We start from the raw sequence: 17,753 nt of genomic DNA, 5'->3' as shown, positions 1-17,753 counted from the left end.
ATTTGGATGCAATGAATCCCTGTCTGGTCCCAATTAACAACAAGTTCTTTGGGGATGTTATGTTCATGGACCACCTTTTCCAGTTGACTTGGCATTCGTTCTTTAAGAGCTGGGAAGTCAGCTGGATCTTTCCCTTTACTTGTGGTACCCCTTCGTTTGCTCCACCCTAGTTGCTCAAGGAACTTGTTTGCCCAGTCCTTCTGCAGACTTAAATCTCCACCATTCTTTGTGAGTTTCTCGGGACACTTGCTCTCAACAATTCCAGTGGCGATAGCAATAACTATACTGGCATTGACGGTACCACCAGCCATTCTTAGCGATTTGAGACACTCTACCAAATCATCCTCCATGTCACCCAGAAGGGTCTTTCTCCCACGCTTGGGTGGTGGTGGAGCACTGCCCTCCTGTTCAGTGATTGATTGCTCGGGTGTAATGGTTCCATCAGCTAAACATTTCTCATAATGCTTCTTGAACGTCCTTACTGTTGATTCGTTTATTGGAAACCCCATAGAAGCACTACACTTCCTCACTGCCGATGCCGTTCCATTACAGCTGAAACCCCATAGAAGCACTATACTTCCTCACTGCCGATGCCGTTCCATTACAGCTGAAACCCCATAGAAGCACTATACTTCCTCACTGCCGATGCCGTTCCATTACAGCTTGCAAACCAACCAATCCTAATCTTATCACTGTCTGCATAGTGTTTATAACTGCCACGTTTTCTGGATAACATTTCATCCATTGTTTCATCAACATGCCGATTCACGGAAATAGACAGCGATGCAGAAAGTCTCTGGGTTTCTACAACTGGACGACCGTCCTTTCTCTTGAAATAATTAAGAATGGACATTTTGGTAAACTCAAAATTTGTTCTGGAGTACACTTCAGCTGATCGTTCAATATTAAAATAACATTTGACAAATCTGTCAAATTCTTTCATCATATAGATCGTCAATGGGACTAGCCACATAGCAAGATACTGGTAGGGGTGTGGGGTCTTTAAATTATATATATATGGAAGGCACAGTATTTTGGTGAATTTGTGTACGCTACGTGGCAGAAAAAGTGGTGCGCAGGGGCGCGAAGGTGGAATTTACTCTTACATGCAGATGATTTTTAGTAAATGGTTTATGGTACTAAACAAACAAAAAAAGAATGAATGTGTGTATTTTTAATAGAACTGGTTACAATTTACTTGAAACCCCTTTCAAAACACAAGTAACATCACCCATATACAGTTTATTTATAATGTGAATACTGTCACACTACAGTGTACTAAAGTAAAATGTAAGTGTCAAAGATGCACTCTTGTTATTCTCTATGACGCAACGCCATTGTTTTGCGAGACCTACTTTCTAAGTAGCCATGTCTTAACGTAACACAATGTTCTGTATAAACTGATGTGTGATATACCCTAATGTCTTTTGCATCCATGCAAATTATGCCAAATCGGAAATAAGTTAGCACGTAATTAAATTCGCGGTACTACGTGTTCGCGATTTTCGCGGTATATTTTATTCGCGAAAATATTTGCGTATACGGTATGTACTTACAATCGTGTTCTTGATTTAAAGTTTTAAACAGCTTTTGTGTTTTGTGGTTTGTTCCATGACAGGAGGGAACACCGCTTTGTTACTACTAGCCTCGTACATCGGAAACTAATGTGGTATAGTTGAACGAGACTACATTTTTATTTTTTTGTCGGCCTTTATAAAAAGTTTATTTTCGCGTGGAATATATTTTCACGAATTTCATTCACACGCGAAAAACGCGAAAATAAATTCCATGCGAAAATAAAGTATTATACAGTATTTCTTAAACAAATAAGATGCAAATAAGTAAGTTTGAATAGAAGACCTAATAAATAAATAATATATTTTTGGTCCATTATGTTGTTTTGTTGTTTTTGACAGGATTATCTGGAGCCATTTCACACAAAATCGAAGTTGGCAGTATTATGGGTATCAATAACGATATGCTGCACAATAACGTGTTCTGATTTTCAAACTGTCAAAATAATTTGTTTTTAAAAACCCACTTCTTTTATGCTATAGTTGATTCGTTTTCTATATACTGGTATGAAATGACTAAGGTACGAAACGACTGGGGTACGAAATGACTTTTCACACTGGTACGAAATGACTAGGGTACAAAATGACTTTTTGCAATGGTACGAAATGACCAAGGTATGAAATGATCAAGGTACGAAATGACCAGGCAACATGGTACAAAATGGATGGTACAATATGACTTGGGTACGAAGTGACTATGATTCATCTGTTTGACCAAGAATTACAAACATAACATATCATATTATGTAACTGCAGTGGGTGCAACATGTAGGTATTAGATATGCTATTACATATATGCAACCTGTATTTGATTGTAGAAAGCATAATTTATGTATTAAATTATGGCCTAAAAAAATATGTTTTTATTGTATAATTATTTGTCAAACTATTCAGCATGCGATATCTTTTTGGCAACAATGTCAATGGTAATTTGTTTTCTCTATCCATGAACTTCAGCATATTATTGATCATAAAACACATTCATTCATTAAAATAACTGGTATTTAAATTTTGAGTCTTTGTCCGTGGAATTGCCCTAAGAAAATAATATAGTGGAATTTAAAGGCGTAAGCCGTAGTTTCAGCTTTAGATAATCTACAAATCTGCAACAAACATTTGGATATGGTTATAACAGAGAGAAGCTAAAGTCTGTTATGTTTAAACAGGGAAATAACATCAAAAATAACTTGAGCTTATTTCATTTAAACCATTCCTATTAGACGAACGTGCGTTTTTAAAAACTAGGGTATGTCACTTTAATCAATGGTTAGATGGCCTAAACAAAACGAGTTTAAACGTGACATTTTACCAAACCCCCATGCACTTTAAAAGTACTACTGGACAGTGGTATTAAAGTATAGAATTGCGTTTTAATGTTCCACTGCGAGACTGAGTGGTCAGAGTGCTCAGCTTCAGTCCCAAAGGTTTGGAGTTTGCGTCCAGCTCTCAGCACTACAATGTATGCATGCGGTTTATAAATAGTGATTAATGCAATATATTCAGTTGATAACGCTAATTCAATACCCCAAAGGTGGGGGAAATAAGGAAGTCTATATCCGAACTAATCTACTCAGAATTAATGGCCCCGAGGACTAAGTCTAACATAACATAATTTAAATTAAACTCATCCTCAGCCATTTCTACATGTATGCCTAGGGTGAGAGGTTAGTGTTACTTTCTATTCCTGATCAGTGGACCATTATCTCTGGACTGATAGCTATTTTAGCAATACTCATCACTCTAATGATACATGTAGTATGATATTGCAGGGTTGCAGAAAGCACTCGCCCACTCGCCAAATTCTAATGGACGGTTTAAAAAAATGCAACAACCAGCCCGACAGCCTATCTGTCTCTCTGATTTTTTTGGACACGTGATGTTGATCGCTTACCAAGTGTTATTAATAATGCTTTTTTAGAATATATCTATATATATTACATTTGAGGTGAACACACTGTATATTATAATATTGTTAATAATATATTGTTCTATAGACTGGTGACTAGTAGAAATTCTGGCGAACTAGTAAATGTTAGTTGGTTGTGGTCCGGTGGGCTAATTAAATATTTTCCCGATCGCCCCGTGTCGTTTCGCCCCCATACCGGGTCGTTTCGCCCTCTATACAGGGTCGTTTCGCCCTCATGTTTATGTTTGTTAATGATGAATAAATTTTTTTACGTGACTCTAGTTGAAAATCAGATATAGATTATCAATTTGTAACCCTTTATCAACCATAAACACCATTTATATGTATATATGTTATTATGTGCAATATTTTAAAGAACCCCTCCCCTCACACCATCCCAGTTCCTATGGGCCTGATGTATTTTATATTAATAAGTACAAAGACTAGCCTACACAATGATATTGTCAATAGGACATATTAGTTATAAAGTGCTATGGTGTGTGTGTGTGGGGGGGAGACCGCTTTTTTGCAAATTTGCGAAATTGGCCTCTGTAATACTAATATCCATTGAAACAAAACGACTCATTCTAAGGGCGAAATGACTCGGGGCGAACGGGAATAAGGGCCAAACGACTTGGGGGCGAATAGGAATAAGGGCGAAACGACCCGGATTCCTGTATAATATTGGATTCACAATTTCATGACCTGGGTCCTGTAGTCACAATGATACCCAATAGTGGCAATACAAAGTAACAAACCTTTCACCAAAAGATCGTTTCCACCAATCTGAAGCATCACCCTTCGTGATTCTGAACGTTTCTCCTGCAAAAGTGCCGCTCGGGGTCGGGTAAATAGCTTTGAGTTCGGCCAACATGTGCGAAAACACAAGAGACAGTTTTGTGAGGTTTCGGCGAAAGTGCGAATTCTCGTCGAAGATCTTATCCCTACCGTCTCGAAACAGTTTGAGCGTGTTCTTGCACTTATTCATCAAGTTCTCGATGAACAGTCTGAAATACTCGCACTCGTTCAACGTCTGCAGTTTGTCGTCGTGTTTCGAGTAGATCATCCGTAAATGTTGGTAGGTGTCCGGTAAAATATCCAAAATGAACGGCGGACTGTTCCGCAGATTCATCCGTGAATGCTGACACAGCTTCACAACTTTGTCCATCATTTTCCATGATTTTTCGATGGTCTTTTTGTCGACGACCATCAGCTTGGGGGGAGCCAGAGCCTCCTGGATCTTCGTGAAGACGGCTCCAAAATTTTTGGGCTGGTGATTTCTGCCTTTGCCACTCACCGCCATTTTGTTCATGTCCTTCCTGGTTACCCCAGTTTTACTTGTACGGCAGCAAGTGCGTGGCCATTAAAACTTGGGTGAACGAGTAACGTAAACTACGGTAGAACATTTGTGCAATATTAGTAACGATAACGAAATAAGCGTCTTATATAAAGCTTGTTAATAATTACAGTTACTAGTATATAATTGTGCTTATGTGAAATAAGTGAACATTACCCATTAAATTGTGAAATATGGATATTGTATAAAAAAAAAAAGAAGAGAAATACAAACTGATTATATGGTTTCAATTAAAGTTATAGACCCTAGTTTTTAAACACTACAACGTATTTATTTCACTATTAAAACCGTTTTTGATAATTTAAATTAGAAATACTTACATTTTATTATTTAGAATATTAATTTTTGTACACCTGACGTGGTTCTGGTCATCCAGACTATTGCAATACCCCCAAAATGCTTCTACTTCTTTTTTCTTTCGCCTGACCTGCTTACGTCGCAGGATCGAAACACCTCGGTTTATCCATTCAAATGATTTGGGGGTTTTCTCGTTCCAACCAATGTACCACAACTGGTCAAAGACTGTGGTATGTGCTTTCCTGTCTGTGGGAAAGTGCATATAAAAGATCCCTTGCTGCTAATGAGAAATGTAGCGGATTTCCTCTGATGAATACGAGTCATAATTACCAAACGTTTGACATCCCACAGCCGGTGATTAATTAATCAATGTGCTCTCGTGGTGTCGTTGAACAAAACCAGGGCTTCTAGAATTTTTATTAAATTCACTAGCCATGGGATCAGTGATTTTAAAAATATACTAGCCACGATTTAAAATTCACCAGCCCTACTTTATTTTAAGTTAATACACTTTTACTAAATAATAATAATAATCAGATATGTCACATAAAGAGGGAGATAGAGGGTCAAGATATTCATATTTACAAAATAGACTTAACTGCAACATTTGATCTCAAATTTTTTTCACTAGCCGTTGGGCATGGCAATAGTAATTATTTACTAGCCCAGCACTGAATATCACTAGCCATGGGATGATGGGAGTGGGGCTACCATAATCTAGAAGCCCTGACAAAACAAACGTTTTATTCCAAAATTATGCCGCCATCGCATTGCTTACATATAAATCTTGTCTGAGCTTAACTTGACAGTTGGTTAGTTGTTTGTGAGAGAGAAGAGGGTGTTGTGGTCTTACACCTACCCATTGAGTCGTTAAAACTCGCTCTGGGTGGGAGACGGTAGCGGGCTGCGAACCCTGTACCTATCAGCCTTATGCCCGATAGCCTAACCACGACACCACCTAGGACGGTTACTAGTGTTTAAACAGTGTTGCATTTAGTGCCAGCTTAATTATTGTCCACTTAGACCGTCCCTGGCCTCATTAACTCAGTGGTTAAGACCATACGGTTATTAGACCAGCTGTCTCGGGTTATGCAGCCTCCATTTTCATTCAACTTATTGTCGTGCTTATATCCAATTAAGGTGCATGTACGCTGTCTTGGGCACACACACCTCAGCTATCTGAGCCGTCTGTCCAGGACAGTGGGTTAGTTGTTAGTGGTTAGTCAGATAAAAAGAGGGTGTAGTGGTTTTACACTTAGACTTTGAGTCATTAAAACTCGCTCTGGGTGAGAGCCGGTACCGGGCTGCGAACTCAGTACCTGCCAGCCTTATGTCCGATGGCTTAACCACTACACCACTGAGGCCGGTTATGTAGCCTCCCAACTATTATGCACGACTAGACTAGCAAAAGTCTTAAAAGACTCTTTTTTTCAGAGCAAGACTGCAGTTTTTCAAAGCATAGATTACTCTTTTTTTCCGTTTTAATTTTTTAATTATATTTTTTAAAAATAGCAAATTGATTGAAGTCGTAACGTGGGTTATCGGCTATATTTTGCAACTTTATTATCGCCCTTTTGTGAATTTGTTTTCATTATTATTTTTTTAAAAGTTAATATAAATTTAGTTTCTAGTTTCATAATTGAATTCCTGATGGAAAAATGTAAATCGGCTATTGGATGCATGGGCGTCAATCCGGCTTTAAAAGTGTGGGGGTGGGGTGGGGTGGGGTGGGGGTGGGGGACGTGTTAGTGTGTGTATGTGAAATGAAAAAGTGTGGGGTGGGGGGTGGGGAGGACATTTATATAGATTGTACCCCGGCGTTGAAAAGTGAGGGGGACGCGTCCCCCCTATCCCCCACCGATCGACGCCCATGATTGGATAAATAAAATTGCATATATATTCTACTGTAGGCCTATGTGTATATATATATATATATATATATATATATATATATATATATATATATATATATATATATATATATATATATATATATGCAATTTTAGTCTCTGAAATGGCCTTATGGGTTTATTCATGTAGTGTGTATATTAAATAGTGATGTCTTTACCTTTCTCGAACTCCTTTTTCTCCTCCTCCTTCCGAGGGGCCGGACGTAGCCCAGTGGTGTAGCGCTTGCCTGATGCGCGGTCGATCTAGGATCGATCCCAGTAGGTGGCACATTGGGCTATTTCTCGTTTCAGCCAGTTCACCACGACTGGTATATCAAGGGCCGTGGGATGGTGCAATATAAAAGATCCATTGCTATTAATGGAAAACTGTAGCGAGGTTTCCTCTTTAAGACTATATGTCAAAATTACTCAATGTTTGACATCCAAACATGGGCGTCGATCGGTGGGGGATGGGAGGGGGGGCACGTCCCCCTCACTTTTCAACGCAGGGGTACAATCTATATAAATGTCCTCCCCCCCCCCCTTTTCATTTCACACACACACACACTAACACGCTCCCCCCCCCCACCCCACCCCACACTTTTAAAGCCGGATTGACGCCCATGCATCCAATAGCCGATTTACATTTTTCCATCAGGAATTCAATTATGAAATTCTGCTGACATTACAACTAGAAAATCTAAATTATTATTAACTTTAAAAAAAAAATAATGATGAAAAAAAATTCACAAAAGGGCGATAATAAAGTTACAAAATATAGCCGATAACCCACGTTACGACTTCAATCAGTTTGCTATTTTTAAAAATATAATTAAAAAATTAAAACGAAAGAAAAGAGTAATCTATGCTTTGAAAATTTGGATGAATTGACAACCGGATTATTCAGTGGAGCGATGCATTATGGAGGCACATTTAATATAAACTTCAACTTTTCAGCAACGAGTAATTCCATGAACATCAATAAAAGAAAACACACCGATGACGACACAGACATTGATTGAACAATTATTGACATTTTTCTCCTTTGATAAAACTTGCGCGCTGAAGGTTTTGTGACGTATTACGAGCAAATTAAATATTTCATTGTTCGTGAATTTTAGCTATTACATTGTCTTTAAAAGGCATTTCAGACAATATCATTGAAATTATAGGTATTTTTTGCTCATTCTTTCTTATTTCTGTTTATTGTTTAAATAGAACTATATTCCTATGTGTAATAATTGGTAGTTCGTCGGTCCGCGTAGTAACACAGCTGACCTAGTTGTGTAAATTGAGAAATCCCCATCATTAGCTAGCAGTGTTACAATTTTTAAACTATTATTTGGGAACAAAATTCCAATTTAGGGTATGTAATAAATACAAAACTACATACATGTGGTTTTCCGATATCTGTATTCCACTCGTGTATTTCCTGCCGGGAAATACACTCGTGGAATAGAGAAATCGGAAAACCACATATATGTAGTTTTGTCTACTGTAAACATATATATATATATATATATATATATATATATATATATATATATATATATATATATATATATATATATGTGCGTGTGTGTGTATATATATTAGTCTCTGAAATGGCCTCTCACGGGTTTATTCATGTTGTGTGTATATTAAATAGTGATATCTTTACCTTTCTCGAACTCCTTCTTCTTTTTCTCCTCCTTCTTCTTTTTCTCCTCCTCCTCCTTCCGAGGGGCCGGACGTAGCCCAGTGGTGGAGCGCTTTCCTGATGCGCGGTCGATCTAGGATCGATCCCAGTAGGTGGCCCATTGGGCTATTTCTTGTTTCAGCCAGTTCACCACGACTGGTATATCAAGGGCCGTGGTATATATCAGTAGGCCTATCTGTGTATGCAGTGATTAACTGGTCGCCCTAATACTTGTAGTAACTCAAATTTCATTCTAGATGTCCTAAAACCTTTTTTTTTCTTAGATTCTAAATTAGTATGAGGTAAAATTCAACTGGGCCATATATAGCTTAAACATTATTTAATATATAATTTGTTTTGTTTGCTGACACCGCTATCACACACTAATTTGTTTCTTCTTCTTTTTCTTTTTCTTGTTCTTGTCCTTCTCCTTCTTCTTCTTCTTCTTCTCCTTCTTCTTCTTCTCCTCCTCCTCCTCCTCCTTCTTCTTCTTCTTCTTCTTCTTCTTCTTCTTCTTCTTCTTCTGCGTTCAAACAATGTTGGTTGAGGCTCTTAATGTAGATCAGAATTTGTATGTTCCTGATGAACTGTGTGGTGTTGATCAGTTCACATTTGGTTCCCCATACATGTAGCTTGTCTCTAAAGTGCATTGGTATTGGTTTCAATCATCGGCTAATGGATGTCAGACAAGCATTCTTTTATAGGCATTTCCCAAGACATGACAGTACATATCATGACCTTTAATGTGTGTGTGTGTGTGTGTGTATATATATATGTGTGTGTGAACACTATACATATTCCTGCGACAATATACTTGAAGATTGCAATGTTGTCCTACCGTAGAAAAGGCGTGGGAGGGCGTATACTGTAAACATGTTTTGTAATTAATAAAGTGTTTAAACAATTATGATTGTATTTTGAATTCCACATGTTATTTAACCTAATATTTTAATGTTTATAAGCAATGAAATGATTAAATGTAATGCTGACCTAAATTTACGACATATTTTTTGACAGTTCACTTTCATTTTCGGTATACACGTCAATCCAAAATGGCGGAAGCTGAAGACGACAATTCGTGGTATGCAGACTGTTGGTGTTTTTGACGAAACCCTGATGAATCTTATAATAATAGCTTAACCGAACTGTTCTCTAGTGTGTTTGTCTGTTGAAATTAAGTTCATTTCACTTAAAACGTTGTCATGAATTTTATTTTTAAAGTAATGTAAACAACATCAATCAAATTAATTTCCTATTTTAATCCTTACGCCCACCCTACCCCATCCAACACTGTAAACAATATGATGGAAAGGTGAATGTAAAAGTGATCATCAGAAATCATATTGAGCAGCATTTGCTGTTTATCTCATGAATATGTTCAAGTAATGAAATCGAATAATGAGTGCAAGGCCATTTTCAAGAACAAAACTTTGCAACCTACATGTATGTATCCTGGCAATTTTTTTTTTTAATATGATAAGCAAGCAAAGTGTAATAAAAAAATACATATAACAAATCATAATTAATTTATTGTGAAAAACTGATAATCTCCCATGAACGCCAAGGTATCCTTTAGAAAACAAGCCGCTAATTCATACTAGTGTTTGTGCTATATTTTGATAAACATCATATGTTTTCGATAGTTTCATTAGCTGTCTACTTTTGCCCTTGTTATGGTAGTGTAGGGTCTACAATCCATGTAGTAATTTACATCAAATTCTTCATTTAAAAATAAATTAATAAAATATTTGTCATATTTATGTAAAAAATATCAAATATTTTGCAGAACTGTCCATCAATAAACAGGTTTAACTGAAAACATATTTACATTATATTCTTGTCTATTAGTATTACTCTTGCTCTATCTGACAGAGGCACAGAATTACTTATTTAAAAACCAAATCTACCTCCAGCAACCCCACCTTGATTTTATACTAAATGTAAATATAATACTATTTTATTATATACATATGTATATAAACAAGCCCCCACCAGAAATTACTGAAAGGAACTTTACTGTGAATAATATAAGATGTGACCTTCATTAAATTTTGTTGTTCAGTGTAAGAATCATGTGGTATATATCTAACTTCAGTGTTCGAGATTAAAATTTTGGGGCAGTATCCCAGGTGGATACTAACATTTCAAAATCTGGTATCCCACCTGAGAATTTAGTATTATATGGTATCCCGGTGGGATACTGTATTCTTGAAGTCTGGTATCCAAAATTAAATTCTGGTATCCCCAGGATATCGGGATACTGTTAATCTCGAACACTGCACTTTGACGGGTCAGATGTCAGCATAGCAGATGATAACTGCAAGTATTTCTGATAACTGAAGTTCGCTATGTGAGGCATTTTAATGGTATAATACAGCGTTTGAAATAAGGCCAAAAAAAAAAATAGGTGTGTTTCCGGTCGACCGACCCTCCCTAGTTTTACCCCCCCGGCCCTAATATTTTTTTCTCTTAAACTGAAAAAAAAATAAAAACATAGAGAAATTAAAAAAAGAAGTAAAAATAAAATAGGACAACATCACCAAACAAGAGTATTTCCTTCCTTGCACATTGTTTACGTACTATTATACGATACATTTTGCACATGTAATTCCCTTCCGAAAAACATCGAGAAATTATGGAAAAGCTTTTGTAATAGAGTTCCTTCCCCTGATTATCTACCACCGAACAGCTTGGTTGGTCACGGAAGTGGTATGTTCCCAAAACTGGCAGTCTCCAGATTAGGTAAGCGGTGAGGTGTTCTAATCCGCTTCAAGAAATGGGAAAACTGGCGTGAGCAATTAAGGCCAATTTAGACGCATGGGGATAAAGAGATGTGTGAAGAACAGAGGGGGCGATTAACGAGATTAACCTTAATGAGCAGTGAAGAGCAGAGGTGAGCCGGAATAGAGATTGCAAGAAAATTAATGTTTGTTATATCTCAGTAAAATTTGGAGACAGGAAATACTACCAATTTAGACGTGTGGGGTTAACGAGATCAATAATGTTATAACGTAAAACTTGGAGACAGGAAATACTACCTATATAAATACTGTACAGTCATGATGTTTGTTATGTTTGATCATGGCTGCGAATGGAGAAATTTTGGACGGCAGAAAACCAGGTGCGGACCTCATACTTGATGGATATAGGTATGCACGGCGGATTAGTAACAAGAATGGTACGGTACCATGGAGATGTTTGTATTCGAGGTGCCTTGTCACCGTGACTACTACACCGGATGGGACTGTGGTGAGGAGAGGTAAAAACCACATCCATTCCTCGGATGAGAGCGCAGTTGCTGTCCACTTACTGACCAACACCATGCGGAAGCGAGCACGGGAGGAGCTGACCAGTATCCCAAAGATATATGAAGAGGAGAGGAAGAAGTTGTTGACCGGGTATGGAGACGCCACACCACATGACATAGCTTCCAAGTTGAGTATGTTTGAGGGCATCAAATCCAGCTTGTACCGACAGAGAGCGAAAAAGGTCCCGCAAACTCCAAAGGCAGCCATGGATATACACCTGGAAGGCGAGTGGACCAAGACAGAGTTGGGATCCGATTTTGTCCTTGTGGATGACGTGCAGGTGGAGAGTAGAATCATCGTGTTTGGTACTGGTGCTCACTTTAGGAAACTTTGCGAGTCTGAGACTACGTCAATGGATGGTACATTCAAGATCTGTCCGAAGATCTTTTACCAGCTGTATGTGATTCATTCTCACCTGACCCATGTGTGTGTGCCAGAACTGTTCTGTCTGTTACCGGACAAGAAGGGATCAGCGTATCTACAACTGGTGAACTTGCTTAAGGCGAAAGCTACTGGGATGAACTTGACATTTGAACCTAAAATTGTGATCGTGGATTTTGAAATCTCAGTGCACAATGTGATTCGTGATTTGATGCCATCTACACATCTGAAGGGATGCCTATTCCACTTCGGATTGGGCCTCTCCCCTGCTTACAGGTCCAGTGAGGAAGTACGCAAGTGGTTCCGTATGTTTGTTGGACTAGCGTTCCTTCCAGTGCCTCGTGTTGTGGATGGATACGACCTTGTAGTGACCCACACACCGGATCTGCCAGCGTGCTTTCAGTTCAACGAGTACTTTCGTGAGACGTGGATTAATGGCAACTTTCCTCTGACCATTTGGAACCACTTCAGGAGCGTCACCCCTAGGACGAACAACAACAGTGAAGGTTACAACAGCAGGTTGGCCAAGAGAGCAGTGAAATCACACCTGAACATATACGAGCTGATTCTCCTTTTCAAGTCAGAGAACGCCAACAAGGAAGCCCATCTGTTGCAGCTGGAAAGTGGACAAAAACCAAGGAACTCCCGCCGCACAAGCTCTTCCAGCTGGGATTGTGCTTTCAAATTGTGGACAAAATACTGTTTAACAAAAGTACATAATAAATATATTGTCGTAATTAATTTCCTTTGTTATTGCTTTGATCACCGTCAACCGTCAATGGTACGATTAATCGTCAGTGGTACCGGGAACATCAGCTAAGGTGATGGGCCATCAATTAAGGTGATGGGGCATCAATTAAGGTGACGGAACACCAATTTGTAAGGGTGAGCAATAAACTGCCAGAAAGGGAACAACTGGCGTGTCCAATTAAGAGGTGTTATAATCTCACTGCCAGATTCGGGAATGCCAGAATCGGGAATAAACCCCAAATAACCACGGAAGTAACCGAATGTACGAACATAGCCTTGGTACAGGTTATTTCGATTAAATATAATCGTATCAATTCAGCTCAATTCTCGTCTTCACTTAAATCAACAGGTCTTATTATTAATGCATGTCAAATGTTTGCATAAAGTATTTAAATTAAGAACAACGAAATTAATACAAATGTCCCATTAATTTAAGGAAATACACAAACAGTGCATACCAATACTACAACTACTACTACTACAACAACAATAATGATAATGATGATAAATAATAATAATAATAATATTATTATTATTATTATGATAGTATTCAATTTAAAAAAAAAAAAAAAAAAAAAAAAAAAACCCTACCTACCTACCCTAATTTTTGGGGGGATGCAATCGGAAACACACCTATGTTTTTTTTTGGCCTAAGCACTTGTCCGTTTGTCCTGACAAGTGAAAATCTGCAAAATGTACCTCAGTGGTTGTCCAATGGACATGTAAAAAAATTCAATGCAGTTTAATTTTGAGCAATCAAAAATACGGTCCTTGTACTTGAATAAAACAAAACATTTGGACAAGTGAAAATATTGCTCGACAAGTAGATTTCCTGATGTACTTGTCCGGTGGACTAGTGAAAATATTGCTCGACAAGTAGATTTCCTGATGTACTTGTCCGGTGGACAAATAAAACATTTTGCTTATTTCAATCGCTGTAACAATAAAGTATTAGCAAAAACTGATAACATGCATAATATATATGGTATTATAATTAAGATACATCATTGGTAGACTGACTTGAACTAAGCTGAAGCCTTTTCAATATCGAGAGAAAAAAAGACTCTTCCTTGTTTACGTTCAGGTCGATACATGAACGTTATATCTTGCATAATCTTATAATACATGTTAGTGTGTCAATAGTCTAGCACCATCTTGCCATAATCAGTGCCATGCTGCCCTGAGATTAAACAAGCCTTTTTCAGTAATTAATTCTAAAATTGCCTATAAAACACCCAAAAAGGTGTTATTAATTAATAAAATATGCCTTTTATATATTTTGCCATTCATTTATTGAAGCAAGCACATAAATTACATTAATGTTTATTTCAATTAATTTTTGTGTATTTTTAATGAAATACAAGTGCCCCGAAAATGGTGAAAATGCCCCCAAAATGTTTGGTCTACCGTGCCTTGCCAAATTTCTAGGTTACAAAGTATCGAAAACATATGTCGATCGAAACTGTGTAATGGTACAATAGCATACAGTAATATTAGTAACTGACTGAGCTTTTATCTGTAACCCCCCCCCCCCCCAAAAAAAAACCCCACCCACCCAGAATAAAAGAACACATTAACCTTCTTTGACACCCAATAGCGAATCTGTATGTTTGTGCTGGGGTGTTGTTTAATATACATACATGTACATTTCATTCCATTCCATCAAAACAGTTGAATCAGTGTAGAGTTCCGGTTTGCTTGTTTGGTGCACTGACTGTTCTAGTTAGTGTATCGTTACACCTTTACTTTTACATTGCAACCCTGGCAATTAAGAAAATGGACATGGCAAAAAATATGCAATGAAAAAAAATAGTCTCAGGGTTTCTGCCAGAGAGTAACATTTTGCTGATTTTTTTTTTTTAATTAACCTTTTGACAAACTTAATTACTCTTATCATTACTGTATGATTGTTCTTAAAGCCGCACACCCTAGTTCCATCCAGCGAAAATAAATTGTAATTTGGTTAATCTACAAACCTGTAACACACTTAGATCACGTTTTTTTTATCAAATGGAGTGAAAAAGCAGGTTTTATAACGATAAATACCATGGGAATCCCCATGTCCCAATTGCTTGAAATAATTTTGAAAGTTAGTATTCTGATGTCACCGGTAGATGTCGCTCGAAGCACAACAATGCCTACGTCACGACAAATTTCACAGAGTGCGCACAGACTTGGGGTGCGTTCTTTTCACCTCTCCTGGACATGTTCCAACTGTTCTGTCCTGGTTGTATCCCCTCTCCAGATATCGTAAGACTTAGCAAAATTATTGGTTTTAAGGGTTTGTAACGTTTTGTATTGAGACACTTACTTGTCTGAACTTTATTGTTACTGAAAATGTTAATGAACTTTGAAGAAAAATCTCACAAATGAACAACAACAAATCGGATGTTGATTGCGCGAACCGTGCACGAGAAAACAAACCGAACCAAAATGTTAACGGTCACGTGGTATACCAACGTCTGTGACATTGAAATGGAAATATCCCGTCTAAAAATAGATTAGACCTTGTCTGCTCAACGTTTTTTTCTCAAACATGCGTGTGTTTTTAAGAAATAAGAAAAATGCATTTTGTGGTATTACAAAAACCAGGATTACCAGATTTACCAAAAAACACTTTAGGTGAATGGAAATGTATATTCTAAATAATAAACGGTAAGTAAAGTGCAATAGTTTAATAGCGAAAAACAATGCCGTAATGGTTAACAACTAGCCGTAACTAGGGTGTGTCCCTTTAACAGTGTCCGAAATAAGCACTTATCCGTTTGTCCTGACAGAACAGAACAGAACAGAACTATATTTCACTCAAAGCCACCATCCGGTGGCATCAGAGGAGTACAATATATACTTTATATATACATATACATGCATACGTTAAGTGACAAGTGTTTATAACAAACAAGAAATTAAGATAAAACTATATAAAATGGGTTTTCTGGAGGTAAAGTGGTTATTTATAATATTAATAAGTTGACAAAGCTTTTTAAGGATGCTGACACTTTTACAGTTAAACAGTTCTCTAAATTTAATTACATTTGGTCTAATAACATAGTATGGCTTTAGTAATCTTTTTCGTTCCTTGTTAAATTTATCACAAATAAAAATATAATGAAAGTGAAAATCTGCTCGGACAAGTGGTTGTCCAGTGGACAAGTGAAAGAAAATGTTCAATGCAGTTTTATTTTTTCATCCTTGCACTTGAATAAAACTAACAACTTATTTGGACAAGTGAAAGTATTGGCGCACAAGTAGATTTCTAGATATATTTATCCGGTGGACTGGTGAAAATTTCTGCTAATTTCTATCACTGCCTAACCCTAAATTTAACCAATTTTCTTTCTGGGGGAGGCCCCACCATACTCCCTGTTGACTGGTTGCATTCAATTTTATAGTGCCATACCCAAAAATATTTTTCTGGGGGAGGCCCCCCATACTCCCTGTTGACTGGTTGCATTCAATTTTATAGTGCCATACCCAAAAATATCTTTCTGGGGGAGGCCCCCCATACTCCCTGTTGACTGGTTGCATTCAATTTTATAGTGCCATACCCAAAAATATCTTTCTGGGGGGAGGCCCCCCATACTTCCTGTTGACTGGTTGCATTCAATTTTATAGTGCCATACCCAAAAATATCTTTCTGGGGGAGGCCCCCCATACTCCCTGTTGACTGGTTGCATTCAATTTTATAGTGCCATACCCAAAAATATCTTTCTGGGGGGAGGCCCCCCATACTCCCTGTTGACTGGTTGCATTCAATTTTATAGTGCCATACCCAAAAATATCTTTCTGGCAGAAACACGGAGTCTCCACAGTGTAAGAGAGGAGGTTAAGTTATCAGTGTTTACGACTTCTAGAATTTTTATAAAATTCACTAGCCATGGGATCAGTGATTTAAATTTTTTTACAAACAACAATTAAAAATTCATTATCCCAACTTTACTTTAAGTTAATACAATTTTACTAAATAATAGTAATAATTGGATATATTACTTAAAGAGGGAGATTAACATTAGGGTTTGGGGTAGGGGCAGGATATTCATATAAATTTACAAAATAGACTTAACTGCAACATATGATAAGAAAAAAGTTCACTAGCCATTGGGCATGGCAATAGTAGTTATTTACTAGCCCAACATTGAATATCACTAGCCACAGGAGTGGGGCTACCATAATCTAGAAGCCCTGGTAGTAGTACTACTGCTAATAATAATAATTAAGAAAAGTGATGCAGAAAACTGAAAATTCTACAGCAACATAAATGCAAACAGATAATTAATAGTTAAATAATAAAAAAAAAAAAAAATAATAATAAAAAAAACACAGAAAAAACCCAACAACTTCGGCAGTCAAATTAATTGCCGTTGATGTGGTTAATTTCCAGGGTTGACATTGTAATTCATTTGAAATTCATGACCAATCTTTTGACTTGCTCATACCCAGTTCTTAAAAAGCTGTATAAACCTCAGTTTTTTTTACCCATTTTCCTTCACATCTTGTAGGATGACCGAATTACAATCTGCTTTGTTAGATGGGTGTGGCCATGACCTTTCTTTAACCTCCCATGCGTGTCTGAAAGCAGATTTTCAGAGGTCAGTAAATGTCTGTTTGGGTTT

At 37.4% G+C, this 17,753-nt stretch overlaps 2 protein-coding genes across 4 annotated transcripts in view; one reads left to right on the top strand and one right to left on the bottom strand.

The window, feature by feature from the left end:
* Positions 1-4,816, bottom strand: part of LOC121386551 (E3 ubiquitin-protein ligase CBL-like) — a 66,402-nt gene extending 61,586 nt beyond the window's left edge. For all 3 annotated transcript variants that reach the window (XM_041517490.1, XM_041517491.1, XM_041517492.1), the window contains exon 1: positions 4,239-4,816. In XM_041517490.1, coding sequence (XP_041373424.1) covers positions 4,239-4,792 — 554 coding nt within the window. In that variant the 5' untranslated portion in view covers positions 4,793-4,816. The remainder of the gene's footprint in view (positions 1-4,238) is intronic.
* Positions 4,817-9,753: 4,937 nt separating this feature from the next.
* The window catches only part of LOC121385836 (TBC1 domain family member 23-like), a 51,254-nt gene continuing 43,254 nt past the window's right edge, over positions 9,754-17,753 (top strand). Inside the window, exon 1 of the mRNA XM_041516625.1 lies at positions 9,754-9,782. Within this exon, the coding sequence (XP_041372559.1) occupies positions 9,754-9,782 (29 nt within the window). The remainder of the gene's footprint in view (positions 9,783-17,753) is intronic.

This window comes from Gigantopelta aegis, chromosome 12 (assembly GCF_016097555.1).
Source record: "Gigantopelta aegis isolate Gae_Host chromosome 12, Gae_host_genome, whole genome shotgun sequence".
NCBI lineage: Eukaryota > Metazoa > Mollusca > Gastropoda > Neomphalida > Peltospiridae > Gigantopelta > Gigantopelta aegis.
Note: the sequence above shows the minus strand (reverse complement) of the source record. Positions and strands in the feature narration are given on the sequence as shown.